This window comes from Sprattus sprattus (assembly GCF_963457725.1).
Source record: "Sprattus sprattus genome assembly, chromosome: 1".
Classification (NCBI taxonomy): domain Eukaryota; kingdom Metazoa; phylum Chordata; class Actinopteri; order Clupeiformes; family Clupeidae; genus Sprattus; species Sprattus sprattus.
Genome location: NC_137920.1, coordinates 35369140 through 35385392, shown reverse-complemented (window position 1 = coordinate 35385392; position 16253 = coordinate 35369140). Strand labels below are relative to the sequence as shown.

At 43.2% G+C, this 16253-nt stretch overlaps 1 protein-coding gene across 1 annotated transcript; it reads left to right on the top strand.

Moving 5' to 3' along the window:
• Positions 1-766: 766 nt before the first annotated feature.
• Positions 767-1855, top strand: LOC308377063 (beta-1,3-galactosyltransferase 2-like; the record flags this gene model as incomplete). Its single annotated transcript, XM_080853611.1, has 1 exon — positions 767-1855. One exon carries the CDS (start codon positions 767-769, stop codon positions 1853-1855), a length of 1089 nt encoding a protein of 362 aa, XP_080709737.1.
• Between the last annotated feature and the right edge of the window lie 14398 nt (positions 1856-16253).

The window sequence follows — 16253 nt, the reverse complement described above, 5'->3', positions numbered from 1 at the left end:
GAGGATCCTCTCCTGATGCCTAATATAATTTAGTTGGTAGTAAATTAAGCATAAACTGTTTTGCTTATAGAGGTTTCAAAAGTAGGGTTATAGGGACGTAAACTGTTGAAAAATGTATCAATATGTGAATATTAAAAAGTGAATATGCTGGAGTAGTCGACCTTAAGATGGAGTCCGTGATTCATTCTGGTGAAAGGTTGTTATAATTTGGACTCAGCATTCAATAAAATGACACCCCTCCCTTCTGTGCTCCTGAGTCCTGAAGCAATGTGTTTATTGACTTGACTGGCTTGGTTTGTTTCCCATTTACAGTGCCAGGACTGTCAGGGTCGTTTTGAGTGCACACACTAAATGGACAGCTAGGACTGTGGACCAATATGCTGAATTTGAAAAAAATGGATTAGAGTCGCGGACTGTACCTTTAAATGGCTAGGGTGTATCTTCAATTTTAGGTGAGGTCAATCTGACTATGATAAAAGGGCTCGTGATAAGGGATTATTAGAGATAAAGCTCTTTGTACAGTATCCAAGAGTTGGCCGTAAATTTGCATATGTGTTCATTACTTTCACTGACTCAGTGACTCAGACTCTGACTGTTCTGTAAACTTATTCAAAAACAATTTCCATTAACATGACGGTAAGTTTTCCCTTTCTTTTCCCTTGCAGGTGAAATATATTATGGATGGGGCTGCTTCAAAGTACTGCTTGCCATGACATTGTGCGTTTTTGCTGCCGTCTATGTGACAGACGACTTCTTTTTAGGCATCATGAACCAGGTGCGGTGGAAAGATAAAACTCGACCCCACAGGACCTACCCCCAACCCGACAGAACTCAAAGAATCAGTAGCACTGCAAAGTTAATGCCCACGACAGGTGCCAGCACTACCATAACCCCTGCTTACACCACTGTCACAAGCATCATCCGGAGTATCGCTCCAACAAAACCACCCTCTACTGTGACTATGAAAAGCCCTTCTGCCACTGCTAGCACCCCGACTGCTAGCTCTCCTGAGGGTGCCAGGCTGTACCATGAGGCCTTCCCAGCCCAGTACCACTTTACCCTGAACGAGCCTGATGTGTGCCAGAGGCAGAAGCCGTTCCTGGTTCTCATGGTTCCGGTCCACCCTGGCAATGCGAGGGCCAGAGAGGTGATCCGGAGCACGTGGGGGAACGAGACCCTGGTGCAAGGCAAGGTGGTCACCACCCTCTTCGTCTTGGGGGCGCTGCACTCGGACGCGGTCCTGCAGGAGAAGGTGCACATAGAGAGCAAGAGGCACCGCGACATCCTGCAGAGTGACTTCATCGACTCCTACCTCAATCTGACCATCAAGACCATGGTGATCATGGACTGGCTGGCCAGCTACTGCCCTGGCGCGTCCTACGCCATGAAGATCGACTCGGACATGTTCCTCAACATGGAGAACCTCATGAAGCTGCTGCTGATGCCTCAAACGCCCAAACACAACTACATCACGGGGGCGGTGATGTGGGACAGGCCAGTTGTCCGCAACCCCCAATCCCATTGGTATGTCCCCGAGGCTCTGTACCCCGAGTCCACTTATCCCACCTACCTGCTGGGGATGGGCTACCTCTTCTCCAACGACCTCCCGGAGAAGCTGGTGCAGGTCTCCAAGGACATCAAGCCCTTTAACATCGAGGATGCTTACATAGGCATGTGCCTGAAACGCCTGGGGATAAACCCCTCCACGGCCCCTGACCCCTCGCAGTTTAAAGCCTACGCATCTGGGCCCTTCAAGCTCTGTGACTACGTCAAGGTCATAACCACAATCCTGGGCAATGCCAACCAGCTGCTTCAGTACTGGCAGGACTTTAAGAAGGGTGGACCTCCCTGCTGAGGAGGGGAATAGTTGCATGCCAATCGTGGCAGTGAGTGACTGTATATAGACTGTCTACCTTTTGTAAAATGTTGTTATATATTTTTTGTAAAGTAAGATATTTAATGGGACGTTTGAAGGACGATGCTGGGAAAAACACTGGAATGCACTTTGACAGTGAATGTAATGTTTGAAAATGAAATGTAATACTGTGTGAGCTTGGATAGTAACATCAAGGTGCAAATGATGTCAACATATGAATAAATGATAAGGTCATGAGAAAGTAAAGAAAGCTTTGATGAAGTAGCAGTTGGACTCCATTTCTAGATACTTCAACCCTTTTCTTTTTTAACCAAATGTTTAAAAAACAGATAGTACAACTCATATTTTGTAATTAACACTCTTAACACTAGAGTGTTTTTAGAGTGTACAAAAATATTTGAAACAGTTTAAAATCTTTTTAAGCCTGTGCATATATATTTTTCAAAGGTTTTATGGGAGATGAAATTGTGTTCTGGAAGTCTAGTTTAAAATTGGAATAAATAACTGTACCCGAAAAAGTACTTGGACTTTTTGGGGAATTTTGTAGTTATTACATTAAAATGGAGATGAATCTGATGTATGCATTTTGCTATCAAGGCACCACACAAAGTCCTGAGTCCATTCCAGGAAGGGGGTGTCCACAGTTGAACAGGCTGAGGATGCACATTCTTCTCTTCAAGTAAAGTGGGGTCAGTGGTCCTGACTTCAGTGCACCACCTGTTTTTAGCACAGAACACACAAGGTATGTTCACAGTCTCTCTGTGGACATCTGGTCAACTCAGCTCGAGATTTATTGTTGTTTTCACCCTGTGTAGTCGCAAGCATATATTTATACATTTATTTGCAAGAAGTATAAAGTCACCATGTAGGTCTTAAAGGTACCCAGTGCAACTTTATGTAAACATTCAATGAAAAATAAACATTCAATTTCTAGTCTTTTTTACACATAGTAAGTTTCAATAACTCCATACCATTACATACCGACATTCAAGCAGCAAAGATGAGACTTCGTTGTGTGGTGAGAACTGATAGAAAATCGTAAACAACAACAATCGCCGGTGGGGAGAAGCCATTTTTCCATTGACTGGAAGCCTGCTTTATTTATTGCAGGTTAAAAAAAATAAAGAAAATGGCGGCGATTGATGTTGTTATCGATTTTCTATCAGTTCTCACCACACAACGACGTCTCATCTTTGCTGCTTGAATGTCGGTATGTAATGGTATGGAGTTATTGAAACTTACTACGTGTAAAAAAGACTAGAAATTGAATGTTTATTTTTAAGCCTCGAAAGTTGCACTGGGTGCCTTTAAATAAGTGACCATTCAATGATATGTGATGTAATTGTGTTAGCAGGTTGGTCTACTGGTGCAGCTACCGGATGTGTAATAATCATAAGCCCCTGGAAGGATCACAGCAGATATTCACCAGCATTCCACCATGAGTGATGAGACCACCAGACAATATTCCAAAGAGTTACACCTATAGTCCTTTTTCCATCAAAAAGATAATGCGCTTTAAAATGATGCGCATCAAAAGTTAGTGCGACATATGTGATGGAAAAAGGGTTATATCGCTATAACGCCGATTTTGTCGCATTAAGTTAATTCGCTCTGCAGAGGTGGTTTTGGGGAAGTTCTAGCGACATAAAAGTAATGGAAAACGGTTGAAGCGATATATATAATGTTGCGCATGCGCATTGACAACGAGAGTTAAACTAGTGTCCTCTAGTAGTGGGTTTTAGGAAGAGACATTAACTAATTTAGATTTAAAATATGGCACAAAAATAAACATTTAAAAGATATCTGCCGAGATAGGTGCTAATTATACTGTAGCATGGTAGAGATTTGCAGCTCAAGTGAGTAGGTAAACGTTGTAAGCTAGAGTTCACTAGCTAGTTATAGCTAGCGGAGCTACTGTTATATCCAGCAGCTGATTATAGAAGCTATCACCGTCTGTCTGCAGGTTCGCGAGGCTCACTTGCTCACTTACTCACCACCAAACAGAGCAGGGCGCTTGCCATCACAGTCTCAAACAGGCCAATAACTAATTTGAAGACGACATACACATGCATGCCGTCGTCTTAAACTTGAACACAAGGAAAATGCATCTGGCAGAAATGAAAAAAGCCATTGTCCTACCATGTTTATTGTAGATGTATTTATCTCAAAAGCACGTTAAGCTAAAAGCACAAGACTTCTTCTGACTTTATGACCTGTCAAATTGATCTACTATGCGGTTGGCTCTAGCCTAGTGGTGTGGTGGTGAAGTGAGTCATGCTGCCTTCGTGAGCATAAGGTAGGCTACGGTCTGGCTATGTCCCGTGGCATGGTATCCTCAGGGGATCCTGCTGAGAGATCGCTGCTTCAAAAGCAGGACGTGAACTATATGAGTTGCACTGGAAACGTGGACGTGCAATGCCCCTGTCATAGTGGCAGACAAACGTTTGCCTTTAAATGAAATTATCTTCCCATATATTTTCTACTGGCATTGTAGTATTACCAGTTGGATGCCAACATACCGTAGCCTAGCCTACTTGCTTAGGTAGCCTACTTACTTAATATCAGAGCAGAAGCCGGGTAAACCAATTTTTTAAATCATGTTGATGCTTTGTTTCTCGACTTTATTTCTTGATTTATTCCCGTTTGAGTAAGTTATTCTGATAAATGAGGCGAGAAAAACAGGGTTACTGCTTTTATTGTCAGCTCCAAAAGTAGCTCTACTTTACGGTCTGAGAAAACGTTGATGACGTGACGTTAACGTAGGTGAGTTTTGTAGAGTTAGGTAGTTCTAACTAACAAATAAATAGGCAGAGAGGTTTCCAGCGTGTATACTGTAAGCTTGACTTTATTCCTCTGACCTTTTACAACCTCCCAAGCCTAACCACCAGGGGGCAACATCATATACTGTGTCATATGAATCCATTAATACTACATCCCCCTTTCTAAGATCAGTTGTACTGATGTATCTAAATAACAAATACCTAACACACTTCTGTACTATAACAGACTATATTAAAATGATTAACTGTTCCCAGTCTCTCGAATTCCTGTTAACTGATTAAAGAGAGTATCTTTTATGAACTATCAGTATGAACCTTGACTGGCAAACTGAACTAAGAAGGTGGGGTGGACTGCCCCAACCTCCTACTGAGTGTGGGGGTTTATTCTGCCCCGTAGAAATCACTCAGTCTTACCAGGGGTGTCTGCTATTTACCTACATAGTCTTTTAGGTACCCTGGGGGTTGTCGCTCTCTTGCAGGGTAGCGTGCCAGAGGCTCAGGACTGCCTGGCTGAACTGGGTCCTGCTCTGCTTGATCTGGACTCACTGGCCAACCAGTGAGTTGCTCCGGCACTGGTAGGACAGTCTGCACTGCTGGCGCCACTGGAGTAGTGACAAGGTGATTTCGATTGCGGCGCAGGATCCCTCTGGGAGTGTCTACGACGTATGACCTTGGTGCTTCCGCCTGTCTTATCACTGTCCCCTTCTCCTTTGTATCCTTTACCCAGACATGGTCGCCTGGTGTCAGACTTGTGAGATGTTGAGCTCTGTGTCTTTTGTTGAAGTTCCAACTCATTCTCTGTCGCTTCTTCTGCTCCTCCTTTTTGAGCTGGGTTATGTCAGTCCAGCCAGGGTTCAGAGATGAGAGAGTGACCGGAACTGTTGTTCTGAGCTGCCGGCCCATTGACAGCTGTGCTGGACTGTACCCATTTGCGAGTGGCGTGGCTCTGTAGGCCATGAGGGCTAAATAAGGGTCTTTTTCTTTCTGGAGGAGGCCTTTAACTGTACGCACAGCGCGTTCTGCCTCTCCATTGCTCTGAGCGTATCTGGGGCTGGACGTTGTGTGTGTGAACCCCCACTGTGTAGCGAACCTAGTGAAGTATTCAGACGCAAACTGGGGTCCATTGTCTGTCATGACCTCAGACGGTATGCCATGTCTGGCGAAGATGGACTTGCAATGTTCCACTACTGCTACTGAGGTTGTTGATGTGAGTTTAGCTACTTCAATGAAACGGGAAAAATAATCTATCACCAATAGGTACTGGTTATCATTCCACTGAAACAGATCAGCACCCACCTTTGCCCATGGTCTATCAGGAAACTCAGAAGGAAGCAGTGGCTCTCTGGGATTGACTCTTTCTTTTGCACATGTGTCGCAGCTCTCGACCACTTTCTGAAGCTGTGTACACAGTCCCGGCCACCAGACAGATTGTTTGGCTCTTTCACGACACTTTGCTATGCCTTGGTGTCCTGCATGCAATTTCTGTATTATGTCTGTCTGTAACGGCTTGGGGATAACTAGCCTACATCCTTTTAGTAGTAAGCCATTCTCCACTGATAGTTCTTCCTGAACCTGTATATATGGTAGGTAAGCTTTGTCTATTGTGGATTTGTCTGGCCAGCCCTCATTACAGTACCTTTTCACCTGGCTCAGAATTCCATCACGTTCCTGGTGTACCTTTATTTCTTGCAGCCTCTTTTCTGTAGCTGGGAGAGTTGACATGACCATGTTTACATAGAGGTTGACTTCCTCCTCCTGCTCCGGCTGCCCTCTGTCTCTCAACGGCGCCCTTGACAGCACATCTGCTGTGGCCAACATCTTGCCGGCCACATGGGAGATAGAGAAGCAGAAAGCCATCAGCCTCATTCTGAGTCTTTGAATGCGTGGGGGGAGCTCATCCAGGCTCTTGGAGCCTAGTAACGGAACCAGAGGCTTATGGTCCGTTTCCACGTGGAACCTGATGCCCACCAGGAAGTCCGCGAAACGCTCGCACGCCCATGTGATTGCTAAGGCCTCTTTTTCAATCTGGGCGTACCTTTTCTCTGTGTCTGTGAGTGCTCTGGAGCTATATGCGACTGGCTTGAGGTGGCCCTCCTCCTGTCTCTGGAGTAGCACGGCTCCCAGTCCGAATGATGATGCATCAGCTGAGACGACCGTCTCCGCTTTTGTGTTGTAGAGCACCAGCCCTGGTGGTGAACTCAGCTCCTTTTTGATGTTGTCGAATGCTCTTTGTTGATCAGGTCCCCACTGAAACATGTTTTGCTTCTTTAACAGGTCCCGGAGTGGCTGTGTCTTTTCTGCTATATGAGGTAAGTACTTTCCCAGGTGATTCACCATTCCGAGGAATCGTCTCACTCCACTCACATCCTCCGGCTCCTCCATGTCTGTCACTGCTCTCACTTTGTTTGGGTCTGCTCTAACGCCGGCTGCATCTATGATCTGTCCGAGAAATTTGACATGGCTTTTAGAGAATTCACATTTCTCACCTCTCAGCGTGACGCCTCCCTCCTGCAGTCTCCCCAACACCGCCAACAGTCGTGTGTCGTGTTGGACCTGTGTGTCTCCGTACACAAGCACGTCGTCCATCTGACACAGGACGCCGTCGAGTCCCTCCAACATCTGGGACATTCTCTTCTGGTAGTGTTCAGGTGCAGAGGATATGCCAAAGCAGAGGCGATTAAAGCAAAACCTCCCAAAGGGAGTGAGGAATGTTGTGAGGAGGGTGGACTCCTTGGCAAGGGGAATTTGCCAAAACCCTGAATTAGCATCGATTTTAGAAAATACTTTGGCGCCCTCTAGCTGTCCAAGTGTGTGTTCGACTGACGGGAGCATGTGTCTCTCCCTCTTGACTGACTCATTCAATTTTGTAAGATCCACGCAGATGCGCACCTCATCCTTGCCTGGTTTCGGCACAGTGACCATTCCGGCGCACCAGTCTGTGGGGTGTTCAACCCTTGATATCACCCCTATCTCTTCCATGCGTGAGAGTTCTTTTTTCACCTTGGACATGAGAGGCAGAGGTATTCGACGAGGGGTTGATATGGAGAATGGTTTGGCGTCTGCTTTAAGCTCTATCTTGTATTCCCCCTCCATCTTGCCTAGCCCTTTGAACAGTTTGGGAAACTGCTCCTTGACTCTCTCGACTGAGTCTAGTGCCACTGTGTCTATTCTAGCCACTAGCCCTAGTGCCTGTATAGCTGGACGTCCCAACAGGCTATACTTCAGACCTGGGACTACATACACATCCTGTGTAGTGCTTTTACAGTCAGTTCCTATGGTAGCAGTGAACTTTCCCCTCACCGTGATGGGTGTCTGACCTGGACCTTGTAGCACCCTCTTTGCGTTCTCTAGCTCTGGAAACTGCCCCTTCTGAAATTCATCTTCCGATAACACTGTCACATCAGCCCCCGTATCTATTTTGAATACTGCTGTGTGCTCATTCACATTAAGGTTGATTAACCAGGGTTCACCATCTGAGGTGACTGTGCCTAGGAAAGCAATTCCCTCCTCATCTGACTCAGCTGTATTGACTTCATTGAGAACTCCTGCCCTGCACACTCTTGCATAGTGACCCTTTTTCTGACACTGGTTACATTCTACGTCTCTAGCGGGGCACTGGTTTTTGCTGTGTGCTGGCGTTCTACCACACCACATGCACCGTGTCTGGTTACCTGGCTGTGTGTGATAACTGCTATTGTCATTTGTTCGAACCTGCATTTTCTGCTGTCTTCCTCTGCCTAAGCTGAACTTGTGTTTTGCTTGAACACTGTCCACGTCTGTGGTCTCTGCCTTGAAGTTACTCTTCAATAGGTCCTGTTGCTTTTTCACTCGTTCGCTCTGACGCGCTCGCATCACCGCTCTCTCCAGCGTCAGCTCCGAGTCCAACTGAAGTTGCTCCGACAGCTTTTTATCGCGCAAGCCAACTACCAGTCTGTCCCGGACCAATTCATCATGCAGCTGCCCGTAGCCGCAGTGCTCAGACAAGCAATGGAGTGAAGTAATAAAACTGTCCACAGTCTCCCCTTGCTCCTGCTGTCTTTGGTTGAATTTTGCACGCTCAAAAATTACATTTCTCCTCACCACGAAATGTCCCTCTAGCTTCTGCTTGACAGTGATGTACTCGCTAGCTTCTTCCTCCGTCATACGAAGTGAAGTGACAATATCTTCTGTTTCATCCCCCATAGTATAGATCAAAGTGTTCACCTGGTTCTCCTCTGATTGTAGCTCTAGACCCGATGCAATCCGAAATCTCTCGAATCTCCGAATCCATCTGGGCCACTCTTCTGGCTTTGTGAAATCAAACTTGGGCGGCGGGGGAATCTGGAACCGCTCCATTTCTGTTGTCCAACTGCCACGACTGTTAGCTATAACCACGAGTCACGTTAACTATGCTAGCTAGCTAAACTGAAAACGTAAAAACTCAAAACTGACTAAGATGGACGTGAGTTCTCTCCAGGTAGGTCGGCCAAACAAAACCTCCTGTTCACCCGACTTGAGTAACTGGAGTCTTCTGACACCATGTAGAGTTAGGTAGTTCTTAAATGCGATAAACACACAATCAGGGCTTGTCTCCTCGCCGATTTGAACAGCCATTCGAGAAACAACTGTCTGGCATTTTACTTCCTAAGTCAGACAATTTAAAAGCGGAGATATTAAACCATGCCAGACTTAATTATTCCACACATTTTTGAACCAATGCAATTACTCGTTTCAGCCACCCCTGCCCCCCCCGCAAACTCCGCCGCTGCACTTGAGCGATGTCGCTGCCACATCTGCGGCGATGGGCGCCGAGGTAACGCCAGGCCTCGACCAGGCTCAGCAGTTCCACCCTTCTTGCCCTCATCATTCGCCGCAATACTATGATAGCTGTGATCAGCTGACATATTACCATTAAACATTGTAGGCTGGCCATTCAGTTCTCCATTATAAATACTAGTATGAAGTAGGCTATACTCGATCAGGAAACATCTATAAAAGTATGAGATCAAGCAATAGCTTGCGCTGACAACGAATCGACCTCAGTCTTACTCATCACTCCTGGTTGAGTGAAATATGAATTCGGGCTAGTATGGAGTTCAACATTAGTGTTAAGAAAGTTTAATTTAAATCACTGTACGTATCGAAGTGCAGCAAAAAAGAGCCTAGAGGCTTGCGAACATCGGTCCCTGCGCTGCTGTAACCGTCCCAGAAGGTTCTATTGCGCTACATTGTTGATGGAAAATCATCTAGCGGGTCAGGAAAATGCGCTTCAACACGGGGCATTGTGACACAATTTTAATTCGCTACAATCATTCTGTCGATGGAAAACCGTTAGGCGCTTCTTATGTCGCTACAAATTAATTCGCTTTAAGATTTAATTCGCTTGAAAATCTGATGGAAAAAGGACTTATGTTTATAAAACAAATAAAACAGAACTCCAGGTATGGAACCTGTTGAGTGCACACCGGGATGAAGATGTGGTGATAGAAATATCCAAATGATGTACAAATATTGAACATTCAAATGAATGGTTTAACATGTGAAGTCACTATTGCTATATGGTGACAGTTTCATAAAATAAACAAGATACTGCAAATATGATATCACATCACTAGTAGAGAGCTGCTAACCTTTTCCCAACAAATTACAGATTGTATATATTACTATTAATAAATATAATATTATTATTATTAAAATATTATTATATACGTATATCTGTTTGGGACCCCTCAAAAAATTGCCTGGCAGGGGTTTTAAAATGACCCATAATGTCCAGGATTTGAATACATTTGCTTTTCTTGTCATGTAATTTAAAGTATTCTTACAAGGGCCATTCTTTCTGCATCCCATCTCTTTGCAAGATTAAGTCAATCAGGCAATCATAAACACCCTGTGTGTGCTGGAACAACAACAACAACAACACAATGGGCCTCATTTATAAAACGTACTTACGCACAGAATTGATCTAAGACTGTGCGTGCGATCAAATCCACGTCTAAGTACAGATTTATAAAAACCGTCTTAGACGTAGAAAATGACGTATCTCTACGTCTGGTTTTAGTTCGTGTAAGTACATTTCCTTGTGGCAATACTGGAGAACTGCAGGAATTTAGAACTCAAAGCGCCGACACAACATCATCATCATCGTCAACACCACCGTCACCATTAGGGCTAATGTTTCGCTCAATAAAATCAATTAAACTATTAGAACAATTCACACCTGAATGAGATTCACGTCTAATAGGTATTCCGTTTTAATTTCACAAGTGTAAAACATTTCGCTCAATCTATAGCCTATAGAAAGTCTAATAGCGGCTTAGTTTTCATTAGGAGATATGGCTGCATTGGCGTTGTTAGAGGATATTGCCAACTGCGCAATAAGGAGAGAAAGGGTTTTTTTGTGATCGTGCAGACTTTTTGACACAAGATGTATGGCTGATAAGTAGGTACCGCTTGCCGAGAGCGTTGTGCCAAAATGGCCTCTCGTCTACAGAGGCGCACCAGATGCAACCAGGTTTGGCTGTTGGATTCCTGGCTACAGGAACGTTCCAAGGAGAAATTGGAGACCAGTCGAGCAATCCCCGTCATCATTAAGCAGAATTTTGCCCGATGTTCATTGCAGTATTATCCCTCTATATGCCCGCATCAATTAGAATTCCATACAGTGCCCAGGAACAGCAAATTGTGAAAGAGGATTTCCTGCGTAAAACAGGGTTTCCAATGTATTCTCATCCAGATTGTGCACACTCAAACAGCCTAGGAAGCCCACTTCAATACAGCACATGCCCGTGCGCGGTCGGTAGTGAAGCGCACCAAAGCCATGGTGCTGCTGCCGTATGCGGTTTCTGGTGCTTCAGAGACATGTCTACTACATTTCACATACTTTGCTTTTGCCATTACGCCACCAGACAGGCTTTCTAACGATGTTTTGGCCCACATCTGCTGTTCCATCAGCAGAACGTCGATGTCAGCCTCACTTTAATTCTTCTGTTTACATGTTTCTTTCTTGCTTGCCACTGTCACAGAGAGTTTGTGCATTGAGGATGCGCTCTGTTTGTGCATTGATAATATGCTGATTAGATTAAATACGGGCGTTTTGAGGGCGGAGATTCAGTTGCGCACAATTTCACAACCATTTGTGTTTTATAACCGAAGGATTGGCGTACACATGTTTTTTGTGTGTACGTCTGTTTTCTGTGGATCTCACTTACGCTCATTTCAGGAAATGTCTTGTATGTATGTAGGATGGTTTCTACGCAACGTTTTATAAATGAGGCCCAATGACTGTCACATGCCCAACACCTGGACGTGGAGGTTGAGGAGCAACAATTTTCAGGAACTCGAAACTGTAAAACCACCCATTCAGTGCCTCTGTATAGACCACTTGGCTCCTACACTGAATTTGTATTCAAGCTCTCTGACCCACCCAACTATTGACCTCCCTGAACTCAATTCCCTGATCTCCTCATCTAAATCATCAACGTGTCTATTAGACCCTATCCCTACAAAACAACTTAAACACGCACTACCCTTATTAAATGAGACACTCAAAGTAATGAACAATTCACTCATATCATGAAATGTTTCACAATCATTCAAAATAGCAGTGATCAAACCATCTCTCTAAAATAAACCTAACCTTGATCCTGATAATCTGACTAACTCTAGACCTATATCCAACCTCCCTTTTTTGTCAAAAAACATTGAACAAGTAATGGCAAAGCAACTTTCTTTCTTTCTACATGAAAACAATATTAAATAAATACCAGATCTGGCTTCAGAGCCCATCACAGCACTGAAACGGCATTAGTCAAAGTTCTGAATGACCCACTAATCGCATCTGATCATGTGTGCATTTCAATCCTGGTTCATCTAGACCAGGGGTCTTCAACGTTTTTCAGGCCAGGGACCCCCAAACTAATGGCGAGATGAGCAGGGACCCCCAACTATATAAATTGCATAAAGTTTTGTTTATAATATACTGGGCCTAGTGCCAAATAAACATAGCTACCCTGTTATTGTGTATTCAATATGAAGCGATTCAAATAATACAAAGGTTAATATATTCATTAACATTTTTATTTTTAACATTGAATTTAACCTAACATTTTTGAACAACGAATTTAACTTAACATTTTTTAACATTGAATTGAATTTAACATTTAACAACCAGAAAGGTACAGGGTGGCCATTTATAAACATACATCTTGCAAACAATTCTGAGCTAACAATTAATAACAAATTAAAATAATTCATAGATATATGTTTTATTTCATCATACATAAAAAAGGGACCGTGAATCCTCAAGCATCTGTGGATGGCACACATCCTCCCACATTAGTGAGATGTATCTTCTTTTCAATAACTCCTGACTGACACGATCCAACGGATGACGGAGGAGGAGTCTGGCGCATGGAGTTGTGTTGACAACGTAGATGTTATAGTGAGATTGACAGGTCAACAAACCAATCACACCGCTAGCAAGTTGTTAAGATTGTAGGTAGTAGCATGCTAACATTAGCTAGGGGGCTCATACACCTCGCAAATCCTCTCAGACTTATTTTTCAGTTACAATTAACGTTTTTTGACCTTGTACAGTCTCTACTTCTCTTTATTTATTTATTTTAAATCCAAGCAAAAAAATATCAAACTAACAATGTATAGGTACAAACAAGACCAGCTATGGAGTTTGGTCCGCCATCTTTTATTTTTGATCTTAGCGCTCTTTAGACTTGAGCAGAAACGCGATCTGATTGGCTATTGCCTGTGCTGTTGTATTTGGATGAAAGGTGCTGTGAGTGAACCGGTGCCCAGCTTGAGAGAGCTCCTGTGGGTAGCTGAATGTGTCAATTGGACTGAAAGACAACGTCTTCTTGATCAATGTATACGTCCGCTAGATTTATGTTCATGTAAATTTAAAGGGAATAAATACAATTCTGATTCGGATCACATTTAAATTTGTGGTGGAAAAAATTGGTTGATTTTTTTTTTTTTTTAAATATTAAAAAAAAATGTCTTATCAACCAAAGATTTCGCGACCCCCCTGCAGTACCTCCGCGGACCCCCTGGGGGTCGCGGACCCCCTGTTGAAGACCCCTGATCTAGACCTTAGTGCTGCTTTTGATACTATATATTATCATAATTTTACAGAGACCTACAGCTCCTCCTGTAGTAGCTCCTCCTCCTCCTATATTAGCTCCTCCCCCTGTAGTCGTTCCTCCTCCTGTATTAGCCCCTCCTCCTCCTATAGTAGCCCCTCCTCCTATATTAGCCCCTCCTCCTGTAGTAGCGCAACGTCCTCCTATAGTAGCCCCTCTTCCTATATAAGCCCCTCCTCCTGTAGTAGCTCCTCCTCCTGTAATAGCTCCTCCTGTAGAATTCCCTCCTCCTCCTGTAGCAGTTCCTCCACCTGTAGAAGCTCCTCCTCCTGTAATAGCTCCTCCTCCTGTGATAGCTCCTCCTCCTGTAGTAGTTCCTCCTCCTCCTGTAATATCCCCTCATCCTAATGTATTGGCTCCTCCTCCTCCTTTAGTAGCTCCTCCTCATGTAGTAGAATTTATTGAGATAGAGAAATTATCCAAAGCTAAGCAGATCCAGAAAAAAAACAAAGGTATCTCTGGGTAAAAAAAATCAGGTCAAGAACTAAATATTCCTTGTAAGAATCAAGGGGCACAAAAGTATATCCATGTTTTTTGTGCTTTTTTAAAATGTTTTTTGTGTTCCATTACTTTACTCACCCTTCTAGTAACCTTTTCCAGGGAAATCTAACACAAAACAAGTCAAGAACTAGCTTTTCCTATCCATGTTTTTGGTGCTTTTTTTAAATGTTGATAAGATATGAAACGATGAAATACAGATGGTGTGACTGTGGTAAAAAAAAATCATGTATAATACTTGACAATATAATAACATAATACTAATATAATGATTAACTTATTCCTGTTTGATCCAAATGTTTGGTAAGTGTTGTTTTTTGCAATTCAGTTAGATACTGTCTTGCTTAATTCAATTGACTAGTATTTGGTTTAAATCCATTCCTTGCATATTTCTGTATCTTCAAGTATGATACAAACAGAAAACGTAAAGGAAATGTATACATTCTATTGCGCTCTGCAGACACAGAATCTGCACTGTGATTGAACTACATCTACACTAGGGGGCAGCACTGAGCTGTAAGAGAACTCCTTGGGTCCACACTGTACCGTCAGTTAATTTGCAGTCTGTTCCCGACATGCTGACTAAGAGAACATGCTATAGGGCTACCTTTCACCAGGACTCCCACATATGTTCCACAGACTGACATGTGTGTCATCTGTAATATTTTCAGTGCTTGTAGGTAATTTCATCAGTAAATAATAGCTACCTTTCCAAGCATAAGAAATGGACTGAAAATGTGCACCTTAAGGATGCATGGTGTAAGGTAACCTGATTGTTTCTGTGAGGGGACTAGGGATATTACCAGCTCATGCGCTCTGATCTTTCCCCCCATGTAATACATGTCATTCTAGACACTGTTCAAAGAAACTTGAAAGTCAAGACACCATATGAGTAGAAAAACCAGGAACTCTTTTTAATTTGTCTAAAGCAAGACAGCATTAACAAATGGTACATTTTGGAATAAAAACATCCTTGAGATTGTCCTGTCTGAAGGGTTGGATGTGTATATTTGTTTGTACAGTATCATAACCATCTCCATGTCTCCTAAAGAAGAAGAAGAAAAAAGAAAAAAGAGTCAGAGATACTCCTGTCATGGACTAATTTCGAATTACTTAGATGCCTTGACCCTGAACTAGTAGAGGACTGATCACCAATTGCAATTTTCAAGAACAAACTATAAGAGTCTGAAAATAGAAACATAACTAACCCTAGGGTGAAGAATAAGTCAAAGGTAATAGATTAAGAATACATTAAACAATGGTGTGCCAAATAAGTGGTGTCCAAAAATATTATTATGTACAGAATATACATTGTTTAGCCCAAAAAAGATTTAAAGAGAAATTTAAGCCTGTCACACTTACTACATTAACCTAGACTGATGCATTGGACTTACACAGGCTGGGTGGGGGCTGAGTGCTGGCTCAAAAGACTCACGTAAACAACATACCCTGGCGTTGTTTAAGATTTTTTGCAGAAACAAGGAAACAAAATGAGCAGCTGTGGTAAAGCTATCTTAAAAAAGCACCTCAGCCACTGAAAAAAGAAATAAATTATGTCTTAGCACATCCATGACACGACAAGTCATCCGTAAAAGCTGTAGACTGTAAAAAAGGTTATATGACATCTGAGAAAATGCATAAGTAGGGACTAAAAGTTGAGACCAGTGGCATTCTATTCCACATGACTAGATCCAGTAGCCCAAGCAATGTCTGAATGTTTACAACCAGCCAAACAATTATCTTTCATGACTGTTTTGCTCTTGTAGTCTCATATCTCTATTGAGTGCTGTGTGACATTTAACCCAGCTACACTTTTACTTAGGGCAGAGGATGGTCATCCAAATGATTGTGTAGAAAAGATAAAAACTATGGCAGCCAGAGCTGACCTACAAGATCTGCCTTTTCCAAAAGCTGATTAGGTTTCCTCCGGTAGGAGGTAACCTATTGTTATCGTAGGTATTA